This window comes from Paramisgurnus dabryanus, chromosome 5, assembly GCF_030506205.2.
Source record: "Paramisgurnus dabryanus chromosome 5, PD_genome_1.1, whole genome shotgun sequence".
In the NCBI taxonomy this organism is placed as follows: domain Eukaryota; kingdom Metazoa; phylum Chordata; class Actinopteri; order Cypriniformes; family Cobitidae; genus Paramisgurnus; species Paramisgurnus dabryanus.
Window position 1 is genome coordinate 22,753,084 of NC_133341.1, and position 26,124 is coordinate 22,779,207.

General features: G+C 37.0%; 1 protein-coding gene across 14 annotated transcripts in view; it reads right to left on the reverse strand.

The window, feature by feature from the left end:
* Positions 1-26,124, reverse strand: part of trpm3 (transient receptor potential cation channel, subfamily M, member 3) — a 175,704-nt gene that overhangs the window by 113,054 nt on the left and 36,526 nt on the right. For 2 of the 14 annotated variants that reach the window (XM_065250375.2, XM_065250369.2), the window contains exon 1: positions 14,495-15,118. The exons of 8 other annotated variants lie outside the window; for them this stretch is intronic. In XM_065250375.2, coding sequence (XP_065106447.1) covers positions 14,495-14,629 — 135 coding nt within the window. In that variant the 5' untranslated portion in view covers positions 14,630-15,118. Of the gene's footprint in view, positions 1-14,494; positions 15,120-26,124 lie in introns of those variants that run through there. 4 more of the 14 variants (XM_065250371.2, XM_065250379.2, XM_065250373.2 and 1 more) reach the window with 3 other exon arrangements.

Genomic DNA, 26,124 nt, shown 5'->3' on the forward strand with positions numbered 1-26,124 from the left:
TTGGAAACGATAACTTGCGTCTTCATTTACTTTGGGATTTGTACCTTTTGCAAATCATTAACATGTACTAATAGACACTTCCACACAACAGGAAATGTAAAATTGTAAACCGAATAACTGATGCTCTTTAATAAAATGTAACATTCTGTATTTTTGCCTCATATTCATCTCACAAATGTCTTGTCTCCACAGCAAACAGAGACATTTTGTATCCCAATACTTATGAAGGGCATTGCACATACAATTAAGACACATCAAACAAAGACTGTTAAAGGAATAGTTCACCCAAAAATGAACATTTTGTCATCATTTACTCACTCTCATGTTGTTACAAACCTGTATGAATTTCTTTATTCGAATGAACACAAAGGAAGATATTTTAAGGAATGTTTGAAACCAAACTGTTCAGAGGCCCCATTGACTTCCATAGTGAAAAAAAATTATACTATGGAAGTGAATGGGGCTTATGATCAGTTTGGGTACAAACATTGCTCAAAATATCTTCCTTTGTGTTCATCAGAACAAAGAAATTTATACAGGTTTGTAACAACATGAGAGTGAGTAAATTATGATAAAATGTTCATTTTTGGGTGAACTATCCCTTTAAGTGATTGTTGTTATAGAGCCATATGTATGGTACAATACAAAGGCAGCACAGAAATCGTCTGTATACCAGAAAAAAATGAGTTCGTATAAACTTGATGAAGCACAAAGGCATCATAAATGCATTTACACTGAAATGACACTCACAATGCATCAAATGCTGAAGCGTTACATTTTTGACAAATGTTCTTCTGTGATATTATTCTTAGACTCACTCCGAGGCTTTGCACACTGCACTTATCCAAAGGTTATCTTGATTCTACACCTCGCTTTAAATCCCAAGGTAAGGAATGTTTCACACTTAATTCACACAAAGAAGCTGTCTTATAACTGCAGTTTACCCAGGATATAAACCCCACAATCCAAAGCAGGGTTAGCACCCCTTTTGCATTATGCCAAATGTGTGGTGTTCCTGTAGCTTAAGGTAGTTGTAGAGCATTGCGGTAGCAGCGCAAAAGGTTGTGGGTTTAATCCCAGGAAACACAGGAAATAATAAAATTTAAGCCTTGTAATGTATTGTAAGTCACTTTGGATATAAGCATCTGGCAAATGCATAAATGTAAATGTGTACGGTGTGAAACAAAGCAGGGTTATAATTTTAAAGCTCGATGCTTAGCACAGAAACTGTGTACCTTATATGAAAAGCTTTATGTACAGTCACAGAAACACTGCGTAATAAGTGATTCAATGTTTAAAAAAATCCTGCAAATACTGTAAGGTTAGGATACTGAAAGCAAAGACCCTCTTCAGGGAAGACTGCAAGCTTAGCATAGCAACGCTCCTTTACACAGGGAAGGACACCACAAGCCGTTTTTAATGAACAGATTAAAATGTAATCTTAAATTTTGTCAAGAAACTGTAAAATGTAAACTGTAACTGACTGTCTTTACACTCTGAACGCCCACAACATATATCACTGATCATTATTGAATGGCTGAGGCGCTACACGCTACCCAAGTTGACTGTTTCGTGTTTTCTAATGAAAGTTTGCCATCTCCATAATATAAGCATTTTTGATTATCATCAAATATGGGAAATTGCATAAATTGACATCCCTACTCTCTATATTTTTCTTGTTCTTATTTCTAGTTTTCTTGTAAATTAGCATTTTTTATCAGGCTCCAATGTTTAGGTTTAGTAATTTCAATTGGCAATTAAATGTTTTTAGGCAGTAATTGAAATGCCATATCACAAACATCACTTTAGTAATTTCATTCGTATAAAAAAATTTGACTGTCCATACAAAAATCTCCACTTCTAAAGTGTCCAGTCGGTCAGTACAGTATCCTTATATTTTTACCCCCTCTTTTAACCGGGTAATCTTGCACCATATCGTATGCGCGACATCTTTCTTCCAATTATTATTCCATGCACTTAGAGGACTTTGCTGAAAGTCCAACTTTGCTGAAAGTGAAATCGACGTGGAGTTTAACAGATTCTGCCAACAAACTGGTATTTCTGAATTGCCTGAGGCCTGGATTAAGCAGATTTGAAGCAAAAGTATTTAATGAATGTATAATACATGCTTAAAGCATCTGGGGCCTCATGTATAAAACTGTGCGTAAGATCGTTTCCAGCCCCATTTTGTGCGTATGCACGCTTTATACATAAGGCCCCTGGTCATTATTGTTATTTAATTTCTGACAGAGGTGGCGTTTAGCGGCCTTTGCATATATATTTTCCCCCTTGTTCATCTTGATTATCATTTTTCATGTTGACCTACATTTACTTTTCAATTTATTAATATATTAAATCATCTCTGATATAGAGAATCTCCTAACTTGGCAGCTCAATACACCTTAATAGAATTAGCTAGTCGTACATCTGGATGCCTGTATTTCACATAACAGCACCAATTGCCAGCTGATACAGACTGTCAGATTCACAGCACAAATGAGCACAGTGAATTTGAAATACCTCTCACACAACATGTCTTTGGTGTCACAGTACAACAATCCAGCCCTGCCCTGTGCTCACCTTTTCCCTAAGTTCAGATAAAAACTTTTGTTTCATAAGGTATTCATGTGTCTAGTTGCTCTTCTAGCAGACGTGGAGAAGCCCCTTGTGTTTCTCTGTTTTGGAAACAGTGGAAGCCTTTTTCAGCTCAGCTGGGGGACACACAGGCGCATCATGTCATTCATGCGGCAGACAAATGAGATGGCACACAGTCCACCTCCATAAGCAGGGGAATTACTGAATAAAACAAGGACGAGCAAGGATAGAGCGATCGAGTGAGTGAGCGAAAAAGAGGTGTGGTGAGCAGACAACAGCTGTGATGAAAGGTTTGGATTTGGAAACGGTGAATGTTAGACTCGGGGGGTAAGGAGACAAAAATAGCTCTCTTTAAGAAATGAGAAAGAAACTGGGGCACAAGTCTAATATCCATTAAATCTAAAATGTTGGGACAGTGCTGGGTGTGAACACACACAAACACATTATATAAATAAAAGGAGGTGGGAGGGTTACTGGAAATAGCCCATAGTTCCACTCTCATTTTCTTTGTTCACACATCCCATTTATTCTGGCCACACAAATCATGTAAATGGACACACATACATTCACACACTGCCTTGCACCAATCAGTGATGCTGACAGAGCATCTCAAATCGTGCACGAGGACACACACGATCGTATCAATCGCCTGGAGACCATTTGAAATTACAAAGAAAAGAGGAAAAGATTACAATTATTTTTATTTCTGAAATTCTCATTGCATATGTCTTTGACGCATTTTAAAGCACATTATTAAGAAAAGCAAAGCTTATTACTTCTGGGCAACTTCAAAGACACATCCATTTATAACCCATTCAGGATTTGCCCATTGAGGGAGTCTAATTCCAAATCCTCCATTTAGGAAAAGGGAGGGAAGGCTGTCCCATTTCACCTCATTACTGAAGCTGTGAATGTTCGTCCAGGAAATGACACTAAATCAGAAGCAACTGCAAAACGATACAATGTGGGTTTTTCCTATTTAAGAATAAATTAATGAAAAACATGTGGTGTTCACTTATTTCACACCAAAATCAATTCGGAAATACCTCTGGGATTCCTCTTAAAAGAATCAGATTCACTGTCGGGACAAGCCTATCAGACGGATGTGCATCACAAAGACTAAAATATTGATAACCAATACATGGTTCAAAAACGTCTTGCAGTCTTTCTTAATTAAACCTTTGTTCTGTTGTGCAATTGGCTGGAGAGATGGTCTGGGTAGATGGGTACAACAAAAAATAAACTTCCCAGTCTCACAAAATTATGCATCTATAGTTTTTATTCTTTTTCGTGTCACGAATTTCCGTTTTTTTTTTTTTCGTGATCGTATCACAAATTTCTCTTTATGTGTCATTGTCACGTATTGGTTACTCAACTGCTTTTTCCTATTTTCAAACCATTTTCGCTTTGGTTTAGGGTTAGATTTGGTGTTTGCATTATTGCAGGATTTCACTTTAAGTATTGGTTTATACAATTTTATCAGATTTATTTTTTCTAAATTTTAAACCATTGTCACCTGGCATTATGGTTAGAGTTAGGTATGGGTAAGGAATCCTTACCCATACCTAACTCTAACCATAATGCCAGGTGACAATGGTTTAAAATTTAGAAAAAATAAATCTGATAAAATTGTATAAACCAATACTTTACTAAGGATGTCATTTTATGTAAATCTAACCCTAAACCGAAGCGAAAATGGTAAGAACCAATATGTGACAATGACACAAAAACTGTAATTCATGATACAATCACGAAAAAACGCGGAAATTTGTGACATTATCACGATAAAGAATAAAAAAATTATGTGAGGTGCGTAATTTGGTCTGACTGTGCTGAAAATAAATCAAACCAGGCACGTGCACACATAGACATTAAAGGGGGCTTGAGCACCTGCCCTTTTTATTCCTGGAGAGAAAGTGCCCTTTTTTTCTGGGATGCTTTTAAAAAAATAAATAATATGATCTTTATTCATATAACAACTGATGTCTGTCTGTGTCTTGTGTTTTTAACTTGTTGCTTATTTAATTTAACATGAATTTATTCAGGAATCATTTAAATGAGATTAAAACTCTTATATAAAGAAAAATAGCGCTATTTGTGGCACACAAACGGTTAACAGATGAGTCCCGCCTCCAAAATTCACATCGCTAATATGATTGGCTTTACCTTTCCTTAGTCCCGCCTCTCTAGCTTACTTCGCTTTATGATTGGTTTGTCTACACTCGTGCTGCATCATTCGCGCTTCAAGCGCCAAAGCTCAGCCTGAACGAGACGCGATCATGTGCATGATTATGCAGGCAGCTACCGGTAAGTGTGTGAGGAAGAAAGCATTCTTATATTAACAGTTTTATGCACAAAATATGGGACACGTTGTTACACATAATGATTCAGGGACATTGTTTTCCATGGAAATCCCATATTAACCTGAAGAGTTGCAAACTTGTAACAGTGTAGTGTATGTAGTTTAAATAGACTGCTCATAAAATAATAAAGCACAAACAATAATATAATTGCTAACTGCAGTAGTAAGCTTTTTTGTTTGCGTTTTTTGTAATGGCTGTTAAATAAGTATAATGTGTTATACTGGAGTGCTGGAGTAGATTGGGAAGAAATGGTTCAGTATTTTACTTGCCCAGTCTGAATTTTCACTGACATCACAAAAAAGTGAAATATATTTATATATAAATATATAAAAATAAAATAGGCCTAATCTATGTTTCTGACATGTGTAACCCTAATAAAACCTTAATGAAACCTAAGATTAAAGGTGCCATAGGATGTGTTGTCATAATATGTTAAATTGTTCTTATACAATTACATAGAAGGTATGTTGCTTTATTAAGTGCAAAAATTATCCAGAAACGTTTTTACATGTCTATTTACAACCCTAGAATTTGTCATTTGAATGAAATGGTCTATTTTTGCCCTATTTGAAAGGGATATGAATAATAATGTTGAGCTCTGCTCTGAGGCTCATGCCAGAAGCTCACATTAGTAAACATACCTTATATTTTGAGCCCTTATCAGACAAAAATACATTTTGAGTAACAACTAATCAGCTAAACGCTAGCATATGATATAGCATTTATTGGCATGTAGCGCTAACTCAGCAGTCACAACTATGTTTTTAGCATTTTAACAAATTTGTAATTAATGTGTAATTTAATGTTTTCAAAAGATGCACATTGTGTAATGGCTTCCTTTGCTGCTCTATAAACCTAGACTACTAAGGAGACCATGGTGTCTGTGTGACCTGATTATTTTGTAGACATCTTGAAAATTAAACAATTGCGTGAGTTTGAGGAAGATAAAATTAATTAACTTTTTTAATATTTTTTTTTAAAAGGAAGTCAGAATTGCGTTAATATATATGTATTTTTTGTTTAAAAAAAAGAAAAAAATATACATAATTATGAGAAGTGCCCTTTATTTCACTTGAAACCCCTGCCCCTCAAAATGTCTGTGCACGTCCCTGAATCTAACGGTATGCACTACCATCTTCAAGCCAACTATGAGGTAAGGATGGCACAGCATTTTAACCAGATCAACATTAATGTGGCTTAAAGTATAAGACACGACAGAATATTCATTATGACCTTCAAAGTTTCTCCCTTAAGTTATTCGTATGGACTACAGGTCAGAATAGAGACACTGCACATTTGGCAGACGCTTCTTTTATCCACAGTGACTTACAGTGCAGTACAAGTATACATTTTGCATGTGTGTCCTTGGGATAAAACCCATGACCTTTTGAGCAGCTTACATTGTTCTAGCACTGAGCTATACAGAAGTATTCTCCAATCAGAACCACAAAGTCACATTTAAATCTGTTTGGTAATAGTTTTCTGCTCAATTTTGTCAATCAAACTGAATTAATTTATATGTGAAAATATTTTTTAATGGACCATTTAAAGGTCATGCATGATTCATTAAAGTCAGGCGTCTGATGTCTAAAGCCCGGAGTATAGGCTTATTCAAAATACAGTACGGCAGGGACAGAATAAAAGTTCAGTAACTTTAAATTATACAAAGTAGTGCTGTTGGTTAGTAGCCTTATTTTTTATAGGCTTAATTACAAAGAATTCATGATAAATTAATGTATTTTATAAAATATCATAAAACCGTGCCCCCCGGCACAATCTCGCGGTCCCTAGTTTGAGAACCACTGCTGTACATAACCATTATACTAGCCTACCCACTTTTCAGTCTGTACTCACTCCCAAGGCGACAGTTTTCCTGCTGTCATTACAGTCACAGAAACTGCATTCTCTGACAGATTGAAAGTGCTAGTATAATAGAATAAAAGGGTGGTGAATTTAGATAAATTGAAAATTCAATTTTATGTGTCTTTAACTACTATGTACTCACATAAAAAACTGATACAATGTACTTATTTTGTATGTGTGTGTGTGTGTGTGTGTGTGTGTGTGTGTGTGCGTGCGTGCGTGTGTGTGTGTGCGTGTGTGTGTTTGAGTGTTAAAATGTGGTAAACTGACTTTTAAAGTATGAATAATTACACTTTTGTCCGTAACCCTCAGCACATCCCTACATTCACATTTAATGCATTTTTTCCAGATGTTTTATCCCAAATGACTTGTATTACAAATGATACATTTTTACCAGAATGTGTTCCTTTAGTTCTAACCCATGAACTTTTGTGCTGTCAAAGCAATACACTCCTAAACTTAAATCCACACATTGAAACGTAATCTCAGATAAAACAGATCGCATCTGGTAGTTGGCAGTCCTTTGCTAAAGAAAAAAAAATATGGAGTGGCCTGATTCATAAGAGGTCTTTATCAGACACAATGGACAGCCAGTAGTAGTAAGTACAATATATTAACAGCTTTTTGTAAGTACACAGTATTTAAAGACACTTACGGCGAATTCACACAGCGTTAACGCTTCCCATTCATTTTTAATGGGTGATGTCATGCGTTGCCGAACTGAATTGTGGATCCATCAGTGCCGTGTCAGTGCCGTTGCTCGCGGCAGAAGTTGAAAATTTTTTCAACATTTCAAGCGGGAATGCGTGCGTCAGCCAATCATATGACTTTATGCAAATAACCTAGGCAGAGCCAGCCAATTACGTTTCTGGAAGACCGGAGCATGTGTTGCGGCCACTGTGATTGGCTGTTGGCCACGCTTCAGGCAAGCCTTCCGCTAAGCGTTAACGCTTAAGCCCCATGTGAATGCACCATTACGGTGCTTTAATACCGCCACCGGCGAACCATCAAAGTGACCGGAAGTAATTCATTTTCAATGAAAGCCGGCGCCGAGTCCGTCAGGCACCGGCGCGTCATGTACGGCGTGAGCTAGTGTTGTAGTCAAGACCACATAAACCGAGACCAAGTCATGACCAAGACAGGCCGAGACCGAGACAAGACCAAGACTTTAAAGGGTCAAGACCAAGATAGGCTGAGACCAAATCAAGAACAAGACCAGTGCAAGTCACTGCATTAAAACACTTATTATAAAATGTGGAATATGCATATGATTAGGCACTTCTTGCCTGTGTGTGTGTGTGTGTGTGTGTGTATGTGTGCCATCAGAGAAGTTGAAGAAATAATCAAAGGCATTGCAGATATGTGGGAATTTATCTTTGTCTACAAGCAAATAAAAGTGAACAAACACTAAAGAGCTGAAATCAACTTAACCATTTATTCTGAACTGTCTTTCCATGGCCTGCCATCCACTTAAAACAATCCAGGTGTTTTTAGTAATAAAATTAGAAAAATTGTCATTGGGAGAAACTTAAACAATGCTTAAAAATGCCAACATCAAATGCCAAACCTGAATAAACTGTATAAAATTAATGAAAAAAATTTTGTGATGTGCCCTCAGTTGTGGTCTTGACCGGTCCTCTTAGTCTGAGACCGAGACGAGACCGAGAAAAAAAGCGGTCGATTCCAAGACGAGACCAAGACCTTTAAAAAGTGGTCTTGAGACCGGTCTCGAGAACTACAACACTAGCGTGAGCATAGAGGAGAGTTGAAATCAGTTCTACTTTATGGTAATGAGCTATGAAGCAGTTCGGCGGCAACCAATCAGAAGGCGAAAATGTTCGGTGGCAACCAATCGGAAGGCGTAAACCTCCGCTTGAGAGGATTCCAGAGAATGCATTTGTGCGTCAGATCGTCCACTACACCTTTTCTTCAGGGTCATTAGTAGGGCAGCCAGAGCTTTTATTGATGCTCTCGCCGGTGTGAAAGCACAGTTATAGTACTGTAATATAAACGGTTTCACCAGTTACAACATAAACAAGCGGCTTTCGTGGTCCGCACGTAACTTCCGGTAAACTCCGCTTAGAATAAATAACAACAAAGTTCTTTAAACGTAGTTTATTTATATAACAAGCAAAAAAACAAAATATAGATTACCTAGGAAACCAAAACATTTGTTATTTTCGACGAGGCATTTGTTCAAGAGATCAGTTTAGCAACTAGTCAGACCATTAAAAAAACCGGAACCAGAAGTAAAGTTCGGATCCAGCCGTGTATCGCGTCAGTGAACGTGCGTCCGATGAAACCGTCTTTTTTTGGTACACCACATGTTCCGTTATGTTACATTACATAAAAGACACAGAAAAAGGTAAAAGGTTACTGTGCAAATAATACAAATTTTTGCAAAATGAAAGCCTGACACAATGGTTTGGTTTTATCTTGGTGGTGAGCAATTGCATGCATTATCAGGTCTTAAACAAGAAGAAATTAATTTATGTCTAAATGAATCTCCAAATTCAAGTTTCTGAAAGTAAAATAAAAATGTATTTATATGCCTTAATCATTTTAAGCATCTTGTTTCTGTAGCTATTTGTGTTGTGCAAGGTTTGAATTTCAGAGTACAACAAAATAAAAAAGCTCATGTTTATCATTGTATGTAATTATATATAAAACAGAATGAAAGAACTAACACAAAAAAAAAAAACATGAAAGTGAGCCATAGAGGAAGATGAGATGTCACAATGTGACAGAGAGATAAAATTCAATATATAGTAAACAGTCATAACACCTGGCACCATCCCTAAGGATATCAGCTGTGAAGATTTGCTCATGCTCTTATGAAGACAGCCAGGACATATACAGTATATCACAGTGCTTTTATTCATCAAAATGCAAAAAAGCTAAATAAAACTGAAATGGCCTGATTATTTAATTTGACGTAAGTTTACTCAACTAGTGACTAGAAGATCTGTAGGACGTACATACATATAAACATACATTTAAACATACATACAGTAGCAAATCTCTGTCTCTCACAGGATAAACACCAGACACAATTTCCCATTTACAGGAATAGCCCAGAGTTCACATGATATATACATGAATTATATATACACATATAAATATGTATGAGACAACTCCAGAGACCCAAATACTGGTAAGGATTAAAGCACTTCTCCCTCTTTCATTCTCTCTCTCTCTCTCTCTCTCTCTCTCTCTGGCATCTACTATGCCCACATATTTAACTCATCTTAATTATCCCATAATTGACAAATGTCTTTAAACAATACACTGAGGTGGCTGTTGAAGACAATATGTTAGTTTTACACACCCTATTCTGCTAAATAAATCATGAAATCTGTCATAATACGTAACATGCACGGTTCGCAGTGAATTACACAACAATTGGCTCAAAGACAAGCATAGATACAAAGTATAGTATTATTCTTCTCCTTGCTACAGAGCTCACTGATCAAAGTAAATTTCACCTGCAGGGAACACAGTAACACTTGTTTTGGGAAAGAAGTTATACTTCGCTACATTAATCTGTATCACCCATCATTAATCAGCAATCCACTTTAGCATCTGGTTGACGTTCGATATCCACAGCTCAGATAGGAGAGAACCACAACACACAGACACACACACACACACCAAAACGTGCAGACACCTTAACGTTATAGAAAACAGATTCTGTCCTTTCTAAACACATTTTTTGCTTCTTACCTACAGCGGGGTTACATGAAACGTCTTTGCATTTGTAGATGTTTTGAGACCGATGCTTGGATAACACGGCTTTGCACAAATGTGTCTATGCCAGCTCGAGTCATCAAAGCAAAAAAGGATTTACTAAAAGGAATACTAATCTGTACACAAATTGCATTTACAGTACTACAACAAATCCAAAAAAAGCATTGTAACTTATGGTTTTGGACTTCATGGGATATATAGAAGGATTTATGTAGTGCCGTTTTGTTCCCTTCCATACCCACCAGCCAGAAACTCATGAGTACAAGCACGAGTGAACGGAAATTGGTGCACTATGTCAAAGCATGTGATTCATTACCAGTGCCCCCTGATAACCGATAAAGGCATCCGCAAATTCGATTAGATCAGGAGAGATGACAGATACCACCAAACCAGTCACAAACCTTCATTCGCTCTAATATTTCCATTACATCTGGGAGGTCTAAGGTGTTGCTATGCTGACTGCATAGCTAAAGCCTGCCAGCTGTTGAACATCAGGACTATACATGCACATAAATATACACACAAACATAGGATTACTTGCACAAACACTGAAATACATCTTTGCCCCTGCAAACAAAAGCCAATGCTATTGACAAACAGCACCTCAGACAAACACACGGCTGTTGACTCATATCAGATAATCCCATACGTAGGACAGATCTATTTAACCTCTGTGACCTTGATCCCCTTAAAAAGAGCATGCTACACACACACACACACACACACACACACACACACACACACACACACACACACACACACACACACACACACACACACACACACATATATATTATAGAGAGTTTGGTTCCAAAATGCGATAAAATGAGTTAGCGCCAAAATCAGTAATTTATCACGTCAGTATTTAAAAGTAAATTCTTAATTTTATGCAAAATACAATATCCGCCATGTTATTCTGTCATCTTTTCTCCCTTTTTCCCAAAAGGCAATAAACGCCACTCCTCCTTTTGTGCAGAATGCAATAAATCCGCTCAACAAATCACAGAGCACCATTCCACACATTGTAAACAATATGGCGGCACGTTGAATACACAGAATTGTGTTCCTTGTGATCAACAAACAAACAAAAACAACATAATAGTTTAGCCCTATTCGGACGGGATAAGTATTACAGGGGGACCTCTGAGAAAATCGTTCTTCTCAGAGGTCCTCTGTGTTTTTAATCCCGTCCGAATCGGCCATGTCTGTGTTTTTCTCTGACGACCTCCGTAAGAATTCCAGAGAAATTTACCTACTGTTTTTCGCCGAACTCATACGTCACCCTGAAAAATTTTATCCCGTCCGGATGCAAATGTCTGTGTTTGCCCGCAATATCTTTTGAAAACGCGGTTCATTTCATGTTTTGGCCAACGTCGTGATCTGCCGTAAGGTCTTACTAATGCGCGTTTATTGTATTTCCTGAGTCCCATTCATTCAGATATGGATGGTTTTTCGCATTTGGCTAAATAAAATAATTAAATCAAGACGAGCTGAATATCAAACACTGTTAAGACTGGCCACTGTTATCTCATTAACGTTATAAGAAACTCCGTTCAAAGTTGTTCAACTCCGGAATGGTAATGTTAATTAATAAAGATAATAAATTGTTATTAATCATTATTTCTTCATTTCTTTGGGGTCATTATAAGCAGACAGTTATATAAAACACGTAGGCTAACGTTAATTTAGTAGGATTTGTATATTTTATTTTGATTTGTTAAAATTAAATTAATAAATTACATTTTCTGTCATAATTTTACATTTAAAGCAAAATATTAAACATTACAAACACACGTATCCAGAGCACGTGCTCTTCTGCAACGCCCAAATGCATGAAACAGACACTCCCATCTCTGGAATAGCCTGCATCATTTTAATCCCGTCCGAATCGTTACATAAAATCACAGACGTCCTGGGGGACACGTTGAAACTCAAATGTTGTTTGGAAAACTAATCCTGTCCGAATAGTGCTTTTGATGGTATTAATAAACCAGTGGAGGTTTTCTGTGATGGGAAAGAAACGTAAACCATCAACATCTAATAATTTACATGAGAGGCACTCGGGAGGCGGAAAAATGCCGGCTGATGCTAGTTCTCCTGACAACAGCAAGCTTCTGTCATGCTTACACATTGACCCCAGGGGATCTTATGAAAAACTTTCCATTATTTTGCGCGAAGTCAACGAAAATCAAGCAGGACCAAAACATTTTACAGCTGATCGCTGTCAAAAAAGTTCAGCGACAACGCCCCAAGTGTAACCACAGTAATGTGTCCATAATATGACAAAGTAAGTGTTTTAATTAATGCCATTAATGTTTTTTTTATCAGTGTATACCACTAGTCAACTAAATGAATATAACATGGCAAAGATTAATGCACATTTATATATTGATTCAATAGATTTATAGGATTTTGTGAAAAAAATAATCCGTTTTTATAATAAATCTTTGAAAATCAAATTATGGATTTGAATTTATTATGTTTTTATAACTTAAAGATGCTATGTGAAAGTTTGTAACAGAAAATAGTTGTTTTCATCTTGTCATTTTCTTGGTATAGAACACATTTTTACCGAAATTAGTCAAAATGGATTTATTGCGTTTTGAAACCAAATAGTATATATAAATATATATATAATATATAATACTGTATATTTACTTCACCTGTACATCTCTTTCCTAAAGCAGCAATAGTATATAAAGCCCTATAAAAGTCAATTTAAATCTGCCCTTTGACCTCACATAATCAAGTTCTCCTCAAAGTTCAATGTACAGGTCAAGTGTTCTGCAAATGCTCTATAAAATGTAATCCAATCTAAATGCCGCCCACCACTGTTATGCAACTGAGCGATGAAATTAAATTATGCAAAGCACAAGTACAGCTCACACTTTAAGAACTGTAATACACAATCAAAGAGGTGCTGTTTACTACAAAACAGAGTGAACTTACAGCTATGAATAGGATCCACCCCGTCTTTCTTGGGAAGAACAAATTCCAGCTCACGACACACAATTGGAGTGTCACAACATCCGAGTGATCTGTATCAATTCTCTAAAAAAAACGCACACCTCCAGAGCCGAGATGCTGAACCCAGACAATAATGAGCCACTCATAACCCTGTGAGTCATGACCCGGGGAGGTTTTTACTCCTAGGAGTGCTAAATGTCTTTAAGCCCTATGACTGATCTGTACAGTTTAACTACTATGATAGAAGCAAAATATCTTTTATATAATTGGCAGGGAGATTATTGCAGGGCCACCAGAGGCATATCTTAATCTGTCTTTTTTAGTCATAAAACAAGCGCAGCGGTTACAAGAGTGCGATAAACCTTCATTACTACCTATTAGTTCACAGCTCTGTGCAAATAGCATAGCACAGGTAATTATAATCTTTATCACGCATACAATTCGCGGATTTTAATGAATGTAACACTTTAAAGATGTCAAATGCGTTGTTGGTTAGACACATAGATGAAGTGCGAGTTCACAACGGTTTGCAGGCAAGCAATAAAGCGTGACTCAAGAGAGACGGACTGCACTTACTGCACATCACGTGATGCCATTTTTAATTTAGCTGATAGAAGTCAACACTTCAGACTCTTGCAATATACTTCAACATGAGCGAAACCCTTGCCATTATTTATAAGACAGAAGTTAGCTGGTACAAAAAGGTGATTTAGTGATCACTCAAATATATTGCTACTTAATATCTCATATCATGTGGGATGAGATATTAAATAAGCCCAAAAAGGGCAAAAATTTAAAGGGATATTTATACATATCATAACCAAATAAAATAGCTTTTATACTTTTGGTTAACACTCTTTTTTTTCCAACAATTTGTGCAAGACATTTTCTTATGCTTTCTATCAAACAAACTACATAATTTTTCAAAGGATCTAATTTTTCCCCCTCTTCCCAAGTACCTTAAGCAGGCGCACGGAAGGAAGAAAAGCTGCATGGCACAGTTTTCTGATGGTCCAATTGAGCGGCCGTGGATTGTCCAGCTGGTTCATCGCACCCGGCCGGACGTTCCCGCCATCCGGAAAAGGGCCCCACATTGGGGCGGTGATGTGCGTGGAGTCTCTGTCCAAAATCCACTTAACTCATGAAGCATGACCCTCCGCAGCCCCTGCCGCAAAACCGCGCAACCTGTCTCCCCCACGGAGCCCTTCACCTGCACCCCCTCCCTGCCCTCCCTCCCCTCCCCACAGATCCACAGGGTCGGGAAAACACCTTCAGATCATACAGGGTGTCCGGGTCCACTTCCACCGGCAGCAGCAGCCACACAGACCCAAAAGTGCCAGAGATGACAGGGAGCATGCGGTCCCAATGAGTGGAGTGAAGCACAGAGAAGAGGAGCAAAGCGGAGGAGAGAAGAGCGGGAAACACTGTGATGTAGAGCTGCGCGGCACTGTCTTGAAGAACCGCGTGAAAGAGAGAGAGAAAGCGGAGTGCAGAGAGAGAGAGAGCAGAGTGCACGGAGAGAAAAAGAGAGGAAGGAAATTTAAGAGATTGATGGGATGAAACAATATGTGGAAACAAAAGACATGAGATAAAGGAGATCATGATGTGCATTGAGGTTGACATTGGCATGTGCGGCAAAGAAAGGATGAGGAATAAAAGGAAGTAGGTTTTTGGATTTTTAAGTCAGTTTTTGATCTTTTAATTTTGATGCCACACAATTTCCTTTGCTCTCTTTAGGTCTTTGAGGTCACAGGTTTAAAGACGAGAGAATATGTCTCCAAAATTTCCACTTAATCTTCTATCCTTGCTTCTCTGAACCATTCTCCTCTGTTACCCTCTCCTCGCTCTCTTCTTTTGAAGCACCCCCCCTCCATTGGCTTCTTCCGTCATTTGACGCATTGACCATTTGCGAAATAACAGAGTGAGGAGAGAGGCTAAATAAAATCACACTGCTCTTCAGGGCATTGGTTTTTACTACTCCTCTCCCACTGAATGGTTTTAATAATACAGCGTGTGCTCTACGGCAGGGGTTTTCAAACTTTTTGTGTGTGTGGACCACTATTTGTAATCAAGAATTTTCGCGGACCACCTCATAATACTTATTATAAAATATGTCTACACAAAGTCCTGAATTAATCTGCACATCTAAATAGGCTTACTAGCACTAAAACTACAACTGGTCATCACATCAGTACAACAGGTTTCTTAACCTTATATCATAATTATTTATATACATTATTCTCAGTGTTGGGAAAGTTCACTTTCTACATGAACTAGTTTAGTTCACAGTTCACAAATTTTAAAATGAACTAGTTCAGTTCATAGTTCATATTTGAACATGTTAAACTAGGTCACAGTTCCAAAAATGAACTAATTTATAGTTATTTTTTCCCATATTATTATTTTTAAATGATTGCCATTATAGCCCATATAGAACCACCAAACAGCAATTATTTGATCAGTTTTAACACTGAAGCTAAATGCGTCAGATTTCATCTTCATGTCCAACTTTAAATCCTTATCCAACCAGGGTTTACATTAGCATTGACTGTCTTTTAATTTTTGTATTTGCTTAGACATACCTTGAAAGGCTAGCTGGGTGGGGGTCGCACCCCGGGCGAGAAGAGCTGCGAGGCATTGCGTGTATGACAACTCGCAGGTATTGCACACCACACGTGCACGCATGGGCGTCGGAAGCAAATGAAAAGTGGGTGGGTCCCCACATAACCCCCCCCCCCCCCCCGAAAAATACATTTACTGCAATAGATGATTTCCTTTTAATTAGCCTGAACATTTGCGTTTATTAAATTAAAGACAGTAGCCTATTACGGTCGAAATTCTGGTAATAGCCCTTTAAATATTTTGCAAATAATGACAGATGTCATGTTTCATTTATCTTTTTTTTTCTCTACTCTGCTGACAGTAGGCTACAATGTTTATTTTTTATTTTGAGGAAATATAAATGTGAGATTCTGGAAAAGAGATCACTTTATTTTATGGTATCAGTCGGGAAACAATGCTGTCATAAGAGTTTGAGCATGTGTACTTCTTAAACACAATCGATTAAACAGAGGTATGACTATGAATTATCTGCAAATGTACCTCGCAAATAATAACAACACGTGAAGACGTTCAACGCTGTGATATCGCAAATAAAAAGTAATTGGCTTCCGTAAAAAAACTTGAAAATTATCCAGCGATCGTGCCATAATCAAAATAAACTATTTTACAGCAGTAATAATATTTTAACAAGTAGACTATACTTTTAACGTTTGAAAGGAACCACATTTAGTGCTGTGTTAATTATCATTAAAAGCAAAACGGGAGTCTCTGTGCCTCCGCGACAGACGCAATTCTTCTGGCATCTCTCCTCATCATCTCCTCCTTTTTTTCTTCTGTGTCTTGAACTTGGGGCTCGAGTCCGACCTAAGGTTCGAGCTGCCTTTAAGAACACCAAGCTAAGTTCGTTTACCGTTAATTATTAAGACTAAATGGGCAGGCAAACTCGTGAAACAATGAAAATAAAATAATCCGCTATAATATGGTTTTACACGTCTATAGAAAATATACTATAAATAAAGTAGTTATTAATTTCCCTAATGCATGGTTGTTTGACATTGACTTCTGTTTAAAACGTTAGGCCTATACATTTGGCAAAGGAGGTTTTTCAGCACTATATTTGAACAGCAACTCAGCGTCCACTCACCCCCGCGAATTATGTTTAAAAGCTGAAACGGGTCCGCGGTGTAATAAAAGCAAAGGTTAGGGATCCCTGCTCTAGTGGAATGGATTTGGACTAACAGCGCTTTGATAAGTGAACAGACAAATGCGCTAAATTAGAGAAAAAGTGGGTGGGTCCATTATCATTGGTCTTAAAAAGTGGGTGGGTCCTGTCCCACCCACGTATAATGGTTCCGACGCCCATGCGTGCACGTTAAATAGCGTGAGCTTAGTCAAAGTCTATTTCAAGATGCGGAATATGCGTTAGCAGCCTATGTTAATCGTTAACGATTTAGGACAAATATAATATTATTTAATGTTAAACTATTTGAGTATTGAGTTTGGCAGCAGTACACGTTCGCCCAAAATATGAACGAGTTTGTATATTAAAATATACATATTCTTATTTTGCCTTTTCACGGACCACCTGCAGTACCCTCACGGACCACTAGTGGTCCGCGGACCACAGTTTGGGAATGGCTGCTCTACGGTCTGCTTTCCTTAGAAATTATTTTTAGGCAAATAAATTGTGCAGCAAAAGTATTTGGAGAATGGCATGCAAATGCAGACACAAATCTGACCCTCATCTATTGTTACAACAGCTTCCCAGAAGAGCGAACAGTAATAATAATGAATCTCAACAATCAAACCCCACACTCCCACTGGCATCACCTGGCCATGCAGATGTGTTATGGAGACCTGGATGGAATACTAAGTACCACACTGAGTAGGAGGCTCTGCCTCTTCCTGCATCCCTCTTGGATGCATGCTTCTCCTGTCACCCGTGGTACCTTGAGATCGTGAGAAGATTATGCAACCCTACGGGGCAAGGTGTGTAACCATGGTGACCTCCGTTTACCCATGTCACTGTGAGATTAGGCTTAATGTGCAGGTATGAGCAACGAGGTCTGTCCTCCAATCAGATCTGACAACACAAGCAAGAAGCTCACAGATACACAGAGATTGTGTGTGAGGTTTACAAAGAGGGCATGAAAGCACTCTACACATTTATCACTTGGGTCATTGGGGCGGATTTCCGGACAGGGCTTATCCTAGTCCCTAGACTAAAATGCATGCTTGAGCTACCTTAATTTAATAATATCTTGCACTGATGTATCTTCGCATATATCAGTGCCATTGTTTTGTGTCAAGATGCACATGATTATTGTTTTATGGTGTGTATCTAAAATTACTTTAATGTCCTAATATAATTAAGACCTAGTCCTAGATTAATCTAACCCTGTCCGGGAAAATGTTCCTTAAAGGCACATTCCACTTTTTTTGAAAATATGCTAATTTTCCAGCTCCCCTAGAGTTAAACATTTGATTCTTACCGTTTTGGAATCCACTCAGCTGATCTCTGGGTCTGGCGCTACAACTTTTAGCATAGCTTAGCACAATCCATTGAATCTGATTAGACCATTAGCATCGCGCAAAAAAATTGAGAGTTTAGATTTTTTTTACTTGACTCTTCTGTAGTCACATCGTGTACTAAGAGCGATGTTAAATTGAAAAGTTGCGATTTTCTAGGCAGATACGGCAAGGAACCATACTTTCGTAGGTGTAATAATTAGGGATGCACGATATATCGCCCGACATATCGTTATCGGCCGATAACTGCTTATTTTTAATATTATCGGTTATCGGTCTGATGGCAAAATAGGCCGATAAATGAAAGCCGATAAATGATGGATTATTTCAGTTTGTTGAACCACTTCACTTGCTTATTGCTGGCCATGTGGAGTTTTCATTGGTGCTTTCTGTGACATAGTACGAAGATGACACGTGTTGCGGGCTCAAGAAGAGTACGCTAGTCTAGCGCAAAGACAAGATGTCCACGTCTGGGAGTTTTTCATTGTGAAATTAATATGAATATTTATCGGCCTATATATATATATATATATATATATATATATATATATATATATATATATATATATATATATATATATATATATATATCGGTTATCGCCCCCAAATATAAAGAGTAATCGGTTATCGGTATCGGCCAAAATTTCCATATCGGTGCATCCCTAGTAATAATCAATGACTTTTCCAAGAGTCAAGATTTAAATAGGAAAAATATTGAAACTCTTTGGATATTTTTGCGCAATTCTAAAGGTCTAATCAGATTCAATGGATTATGCTAAGCTATGCTAAAAGTGCTAGCCCAGACCTGAAGATCGGCTGGATGGATTTCAAAATGGTAAGAATCAAATGTTTAACTCTAGGGGAGCTGGAAAATGAGCATATCTTCAAAAAAGTGCATGTAAATGTCCCTTTAAACTACTTTTTACATTTTTTTTTAGAAATACATATTTTCCCATTTCACACAAAACCTTTCTCCTTGGATGGCTAATCTTGTAATAGTTATAACACACCGTCACAACCATTGTACATAATAATACCAAGAAAAACACTTGATGTTGTGCATGTGTCTAGATGTGACCAGACAAGCCCTTACATACTATTTAAAAACAAACATGCCGAAACACTGGACCTCAATCAGGCTGGTGAGAAGTGATTGTAGCTTAGGGTCAAGGGACAATTTTACCAATCTAAACCACTTAACTGAAAGCATTTACAATGACTTCAACATGCATTGCACACCATCACATCAACTCAATGAGGGCCAGCTCTGCATTATACACATTCACATGCACAGGTGAACACAAACAAGCAATGCATAGCAGCCTCTAATTACTCAATGACCTACACAAAAGCAATTACAAACTGCAGTTCACTAGCTCCTAGGCGTAAAACAGTGGTGTGGAAAATATGTTTATCAGAACCGGTGTGTGACCTTTACATGAAAAGTCATTATTTGTGATTTACTGTTTTCTATAAAACCATCCTACATGATATAAATAACATTCTGTGAAAATATAACCTTGTTATCTTTAATATTGAGTGAGTTAGGCCATGTCATATATTGAAATCAATGAGTGAAACCAAACTTTGATGCTACTAATCTCATAATCGATGATCAGACTTTAGCCTGGATTTCACAAGCAGGGACACATGTGAGCATGCAAATATATAATTAGTGTGTAGGTGCTATCAACAGGAATAGGCTATATATTGACACAGCTACACAAGTACTGGTTGCCCTCTGCCAGTTCAAGGACTGATCTTATAATCAGTAGTGATTTACTGTAAAATAACGAATGATGGTTGATTAATAATATACACAAATATATCTTCTATTTAAATAAAATACAGCAGTCAGCAGTGCTGGAGTAACAGAAATCTCTTCACCAAAACAGAAACTGAATTTAATGCCTTATTAAAATGTTTTTCTATTTTCCTTTTCAGCAAAATAGCAATTCTCACAAACCTCACTGAGACTTTTATTGTGTGAGTCAAAGCACTGCAAGTTTGCTCTGAAAATAACAATTTAGTCTGAAAACACTGTACTATAGCTGCTGCTTCTTGTAATCATGAACAACGACAAAACAAGAATAAAAAAAACATTTTTAGTAAGATTTTAAACCACAAATGATTTTGGAAAAAAACACTATTTAGTGTATGGATGCACCGATACAACATTTCGGCCGAAACTGCTATTTGATTACTTAGAATGAGATATCAATACTGACAGTTTTGATTTTTACGCCTTACGATTTAAATGATTAAGTCATGAAATCCTAGAAGTGCACAGAGTATAAAGTGCAACTCTGTTGTCATTAGGTACATTTACATGCAATCAGTTTGTTATTGTATTGATGGCTCAATCGTATTGAAAAGCCTTTATGTAAACACTTGAATCAAAACGACTGAGGTCGATCGGATGCAAATTCCGATGGTATTGAAAGGGGTGGTGTACTCCGATCTGTGATATGATTGGCAGGAGAAAGAACGCATGTAAACGCGTAATTCGTAGTATTTTCTCAATTGGATGCAAAAATACATTGTGCACATGCGCAGAACATTTGTGCTTAAGTTCATGTCTTATAGAAACATGCAATAGCAAGGCATTGGCAACGCATTATTACATATATATATATATATATATATATATATATATATATATATATATATATATATATATATATATATATATATATATATATATATATATATATATATATATATATATATATATATTAGGGCTGTCAAAAGATTAATCGCGATTAATCGCATCCAAAATAAAAGTTTGTGTTTACATAACATATGTGTGTGTACTGTGTATAATTATTATTTATATATAAAAACACACCCAATCATGTATATATTTAAGAGAAAATTGTTATATTTATATATAAAATATTTATATTTATATATAATATAAATTATAGAAATGTATATACAGTATTTAAATGCAAATATTTCTTTCTTTAAATGCAAATATATACATGAATGTGTATGTATTTATATATACATAATATTTATACACAGTACACACACATATGCTATGTAAACACAAACTTTTATGTTGGATGCGATTAATCGCGATTAATCTTTTGACAGCCCTAATATATATATATATATATATATATATTTTATATATATTTTCATTACACTGTAAAAAATGTCTGTAGAAATAACAGTATTACTGGGTTTTCCTGGCAACTAGCTGTCAGTAACTTACTAAAGCAATAAACCCCAAGAAGCAATGGGTTACCAGTGCATTTTTTAACAGCTAAGGGGCGTTGTTAGGCACGATGCGCAGCAAAGTGCTTAAAACCCCCTTAGCTGTTATAAAATGCACTGTAACCCCACTGCTTCGAGGGGTTTATTGCGTTTATAAAACGGTTACTTCATATGCATAACGTTAGCGGGATTTTATAAAATAAAACACAAATAAGTTGTAATTATATTAGTACAAATATTACTCTTCCGCCAAACAAAGTAGTTCCTCAGAATCAAGTGTGACTGCAAAGACACAATGAAAATATGATTTAAGACTGTGGTGTTTATTTTATAAATCACCATTCATCTAATTTATACATTAACATTTATATTGTGCAACTGTTGAAGTGATGATCGAATATGTTTGGAAGTATGCTGAACTCTTTCCCCGTCAGCGGTTTTTTTTTTAAGTTGCCACCCAGTTTTAGTTTAATGCCTTGCAGAAAAATTATCTTCTTTAAATAAACATAAAATATCAAATGAAAGAACAGACCATCCGCTTTCAAATAAAAAAGAAACAAAAAAAAGTTTCATCCTACCTTCATTTGTTCTCTTATCACCTCTCAAATTTTTTAGCTAAAAGCGGAGATAATTCCATTTTTGTGAAGAACTTCACAGATTCAAAGCCATCAAAACGTACACGCTGTGTTTTCAGTGTTGAGTGAATGCGTCAGTGTTTAAGTTGGGTAAGATCGCCACCCAGTGGATAATAGCGGACATATGAACTTGAGTTAGAAACTCCTCAGACAACGTTTTCTCTTTACCGTCGAGATGACTCAACAATATTTATTGACATTTATCTGGATATCGCCATTAATTGTGCAATTGTAGACAAATTAAAAATATGATAACTGTGGTGTTTATTTTCATAAATCAGTACGCAGCAACAATAAACAGTGATACTTATGTAATGTGGTCTCAACCATGGGGTTACCGGTGTATTGTATCACGGCTTAGAACGCGTTTCAAACAATCAGAATGAAGAACCAGAACTGCCCGTTTTATAATGTAGATTTTACATTTATGTTATTTACTGGCAACAATTTGTTTAAAGTTAAATGAACATGAAACATTTTCAGTCTTTATCTTCTACAGTAAGTTACTGGCAACCAGCTGCATAATTACAGCAATTTTTTACAGTGATCTGAAAACTTTTTAAGATCAACTATCACCAACTCAGCTTTGTACATTTATCCAGAGATAAAGCGTGAGCTCGGTGAGAGATGCTGGCGGCAGCGCAACGTTGCCAAGTCCTCTGCTTTTTTCGAGTTCAGATTTGGGCTTGTTTATTCCTGCGGGTTAAAGATGAAAGGATTTTGTTCATTAGTTATTGGTAACTGGAATGTGAATAGTCATTTGGATGCTTTTGGGCTAGTTTTGAATGTCCATTGGGATGGTTTTGACCTGCGAATCTGGCAACCCTGGCTGTGTGCTTGCACAGACGTTCGAATAGAATGTACATGTAAACAAACATTTTAATGAGATTGCAATGTTAAGGGTTCATGTAAACTGTATTGTTGTAACCTTCAATTGTATCAAATTCAGTGGGATTGACAAAATTTTGTGCATGGAAACGTGTGACCGATTGAAAAAAGACAGAGCATGAGTTCTTATTACATTTTCCACACCCTTTGATTGGCAGAATATAATCTGCCCTGATCATTGATTGTTTTTAAAATTGTCATAAAATAAAAATTGACTATTCTTACTTTTATATGTAATATTGTAGTGTTTATTATAAATAATTTACCTGTGTACTTCATTATTTTAAAAAAAATCATGTGCCCTTATAATCAAAATGAAACGCTCCCCTCCTTGAAACGACCTCCCTTTACTTCCTGTCATGAGGAATGGTGCAAGGGCGGGATTATCGGAGACTCGTTTCTGCCTGGGAAAAAATATATGCCGACTTTAAACCGATATATGTTCATCTCTAATTTTGTGTTCCTGTAGCGCACCTGTGTCCCTGTGTGGTGGTGCTTTGCATTAGCAGCGCAAAAGGCTATAGGTTAAATTCCAGAGAACAAACATAATAATAAAATGTATATCTAACAATTCATTTCGTTTTGCATCTGCCAAATATGTAAATGTAACATTTACTATAATAGCTACAGGTCTGAATGACAAAGATTTACTAGACATGTAACTGATCAATAGGCTGATTCTACAGGGGGGCACATTCTGGTGAACTCAGTTTAAGACTACAAAACAACAGAACCCCTATCATTATTCACAAGGGGTGACAGGGTGAGAAGAACTGTCACTTAATGAGCTCAGGTTGCAAGTCTTATTAGTTCGGGCATCCCAGTCTCATTCAATTTGAAACAGTCACAGAGCCCAGTACTCTTAACCCACTGCATCATCCTTTAATCTTTGCAGAATTTGGGGGACTTTACACCCTTTCATTGTAAACGGCATTTTCCATACCCAATCCATTCTGCATGGTCACTCCTTGAGAGAATCCTTGTTTTCTGGCACACAATCTTTTAAATCTCATTACTCTTTATAGATCTGTTTGGACCTCATGCATCTTCAGCACATTATGACAACCGCTGGCACACCGACATCACATTTGCATCTCATTTGTCCTCAGAAGAAAAGCGCAAATTATATCAAATATATGCTTGTTAGAGCTTTGGACATTCTGTTTATTGTAATGGATGCTGTGTGGTTGCGGGCACCAAAAATCAAACGCTCTTTGGTCATCGCAGTAATGAGCCATTTGCGTTCTTCAATTTGTTAAAGGCCAGTGATTATTTGTGATGTGCCTCGTGTATCAGAGCTGTCTAACTGTGAAGATGCATCGTGGTTTGTATCGTGTCAAAGCTCCATTTAGCATAAACTCCACATAATCATGCTGCATAACTTTTCTCCCACGTGTAAACTTTGCAGTATTTCTGTAACACCGCATTGCTTAAAAAGATGATGTTGTTTGGCATTATGCGAACATTGTGCTATCTAAGTGAATGAACACTGAAATATATTCCTTGAACCCGAGGCACTCATAAGAGAAGGAATGGGAGGTACGCCCACCCGCTGGCCTCTCGTGCTACTTCATGTCACTTTGTATTAAAGATGGTTGAATTTGCACCAAAGCGATTCTGTTGCTATTTTGAAACCAGCATTGGAAGAGTTTGTGGGAGTTCGTGTTGCTTAGATACTTTTGGGACTGCGCAAGCTCTTGTTTCACGATAATAATTCAGCACCACTGGCATCAACTATGCTAATGTGCACAGCTGGGACAATAAGCATTCCATCTGACAATCAAGTCCTTGTTTTGATCATCTGAGTTTTTGTATGTAATCCTTCTTTTTTATACGATGATTCCCCCTGCAGTGACATCACCACCTCAATTTAAAAGTCTTCAAGTCTATCCTTATTTTCTCATTTTTACTGCATGTACTTTCTCTTTACATATTACTTGTCTCCTATGCAATCTCTGTGAGCAGAGAACATTTTCTTTGTGTGATGCATTTATTCAGACACTAGATGGCCATCACATAAAACATATTCCACATAACACCACCACCTGACTGAGCTGGTGAATGTACCGTCTTATTGATGCAGCTTTTCCTTTTTACAATATTTTGTATTAAATATAGTAATAATTCTTTTTGCACTATATTTTGCTGTAAGAATCTACGTTTCTTTATATCTATATAGCAGCTGAGGGGGAAATAGTTCCCTTCCCAGAACATAAAGATTTAAAACAACATATACACACATACCCCGGACCTAAGCAATAGCAAAAAAAAGTACAGTAATCTCCCCAAAGCACTATAATATACTGTATGCAGCTTCAAAAGTTCAGGTTCACTGCATACATTTTGTGCATAGTGGCTCATTATGGTGCACTGCATATAAAACGGTGTACATTAGATCAGAAACAAATGGTCAAAAAAATGTCCCTTATTATACTGGGGCAATTCCCTTTATAAGGGTACAGATATGTATACATTTGGTACCAATATGTACCTCTGTATTAATTTGCACCCTTTGGAACCAGTGTGTACCTATAACATATTTGGTAGCAATATGTGACAGATGAGTTAAGAGGTACTAATATGAATTATAAAGGTGTACTTTTTGAGGGGGTACTGCCCCAGTGACAGCTAAAGAGACATTTTTTTCTGACAGTGTTCCCAAACTTTTCATTGCACAACCCACTTAGAAAGGTACAAACTATCCCAGGACAGACTAAAATATTTTAAATGAAAATATACACATCATTCCAAGA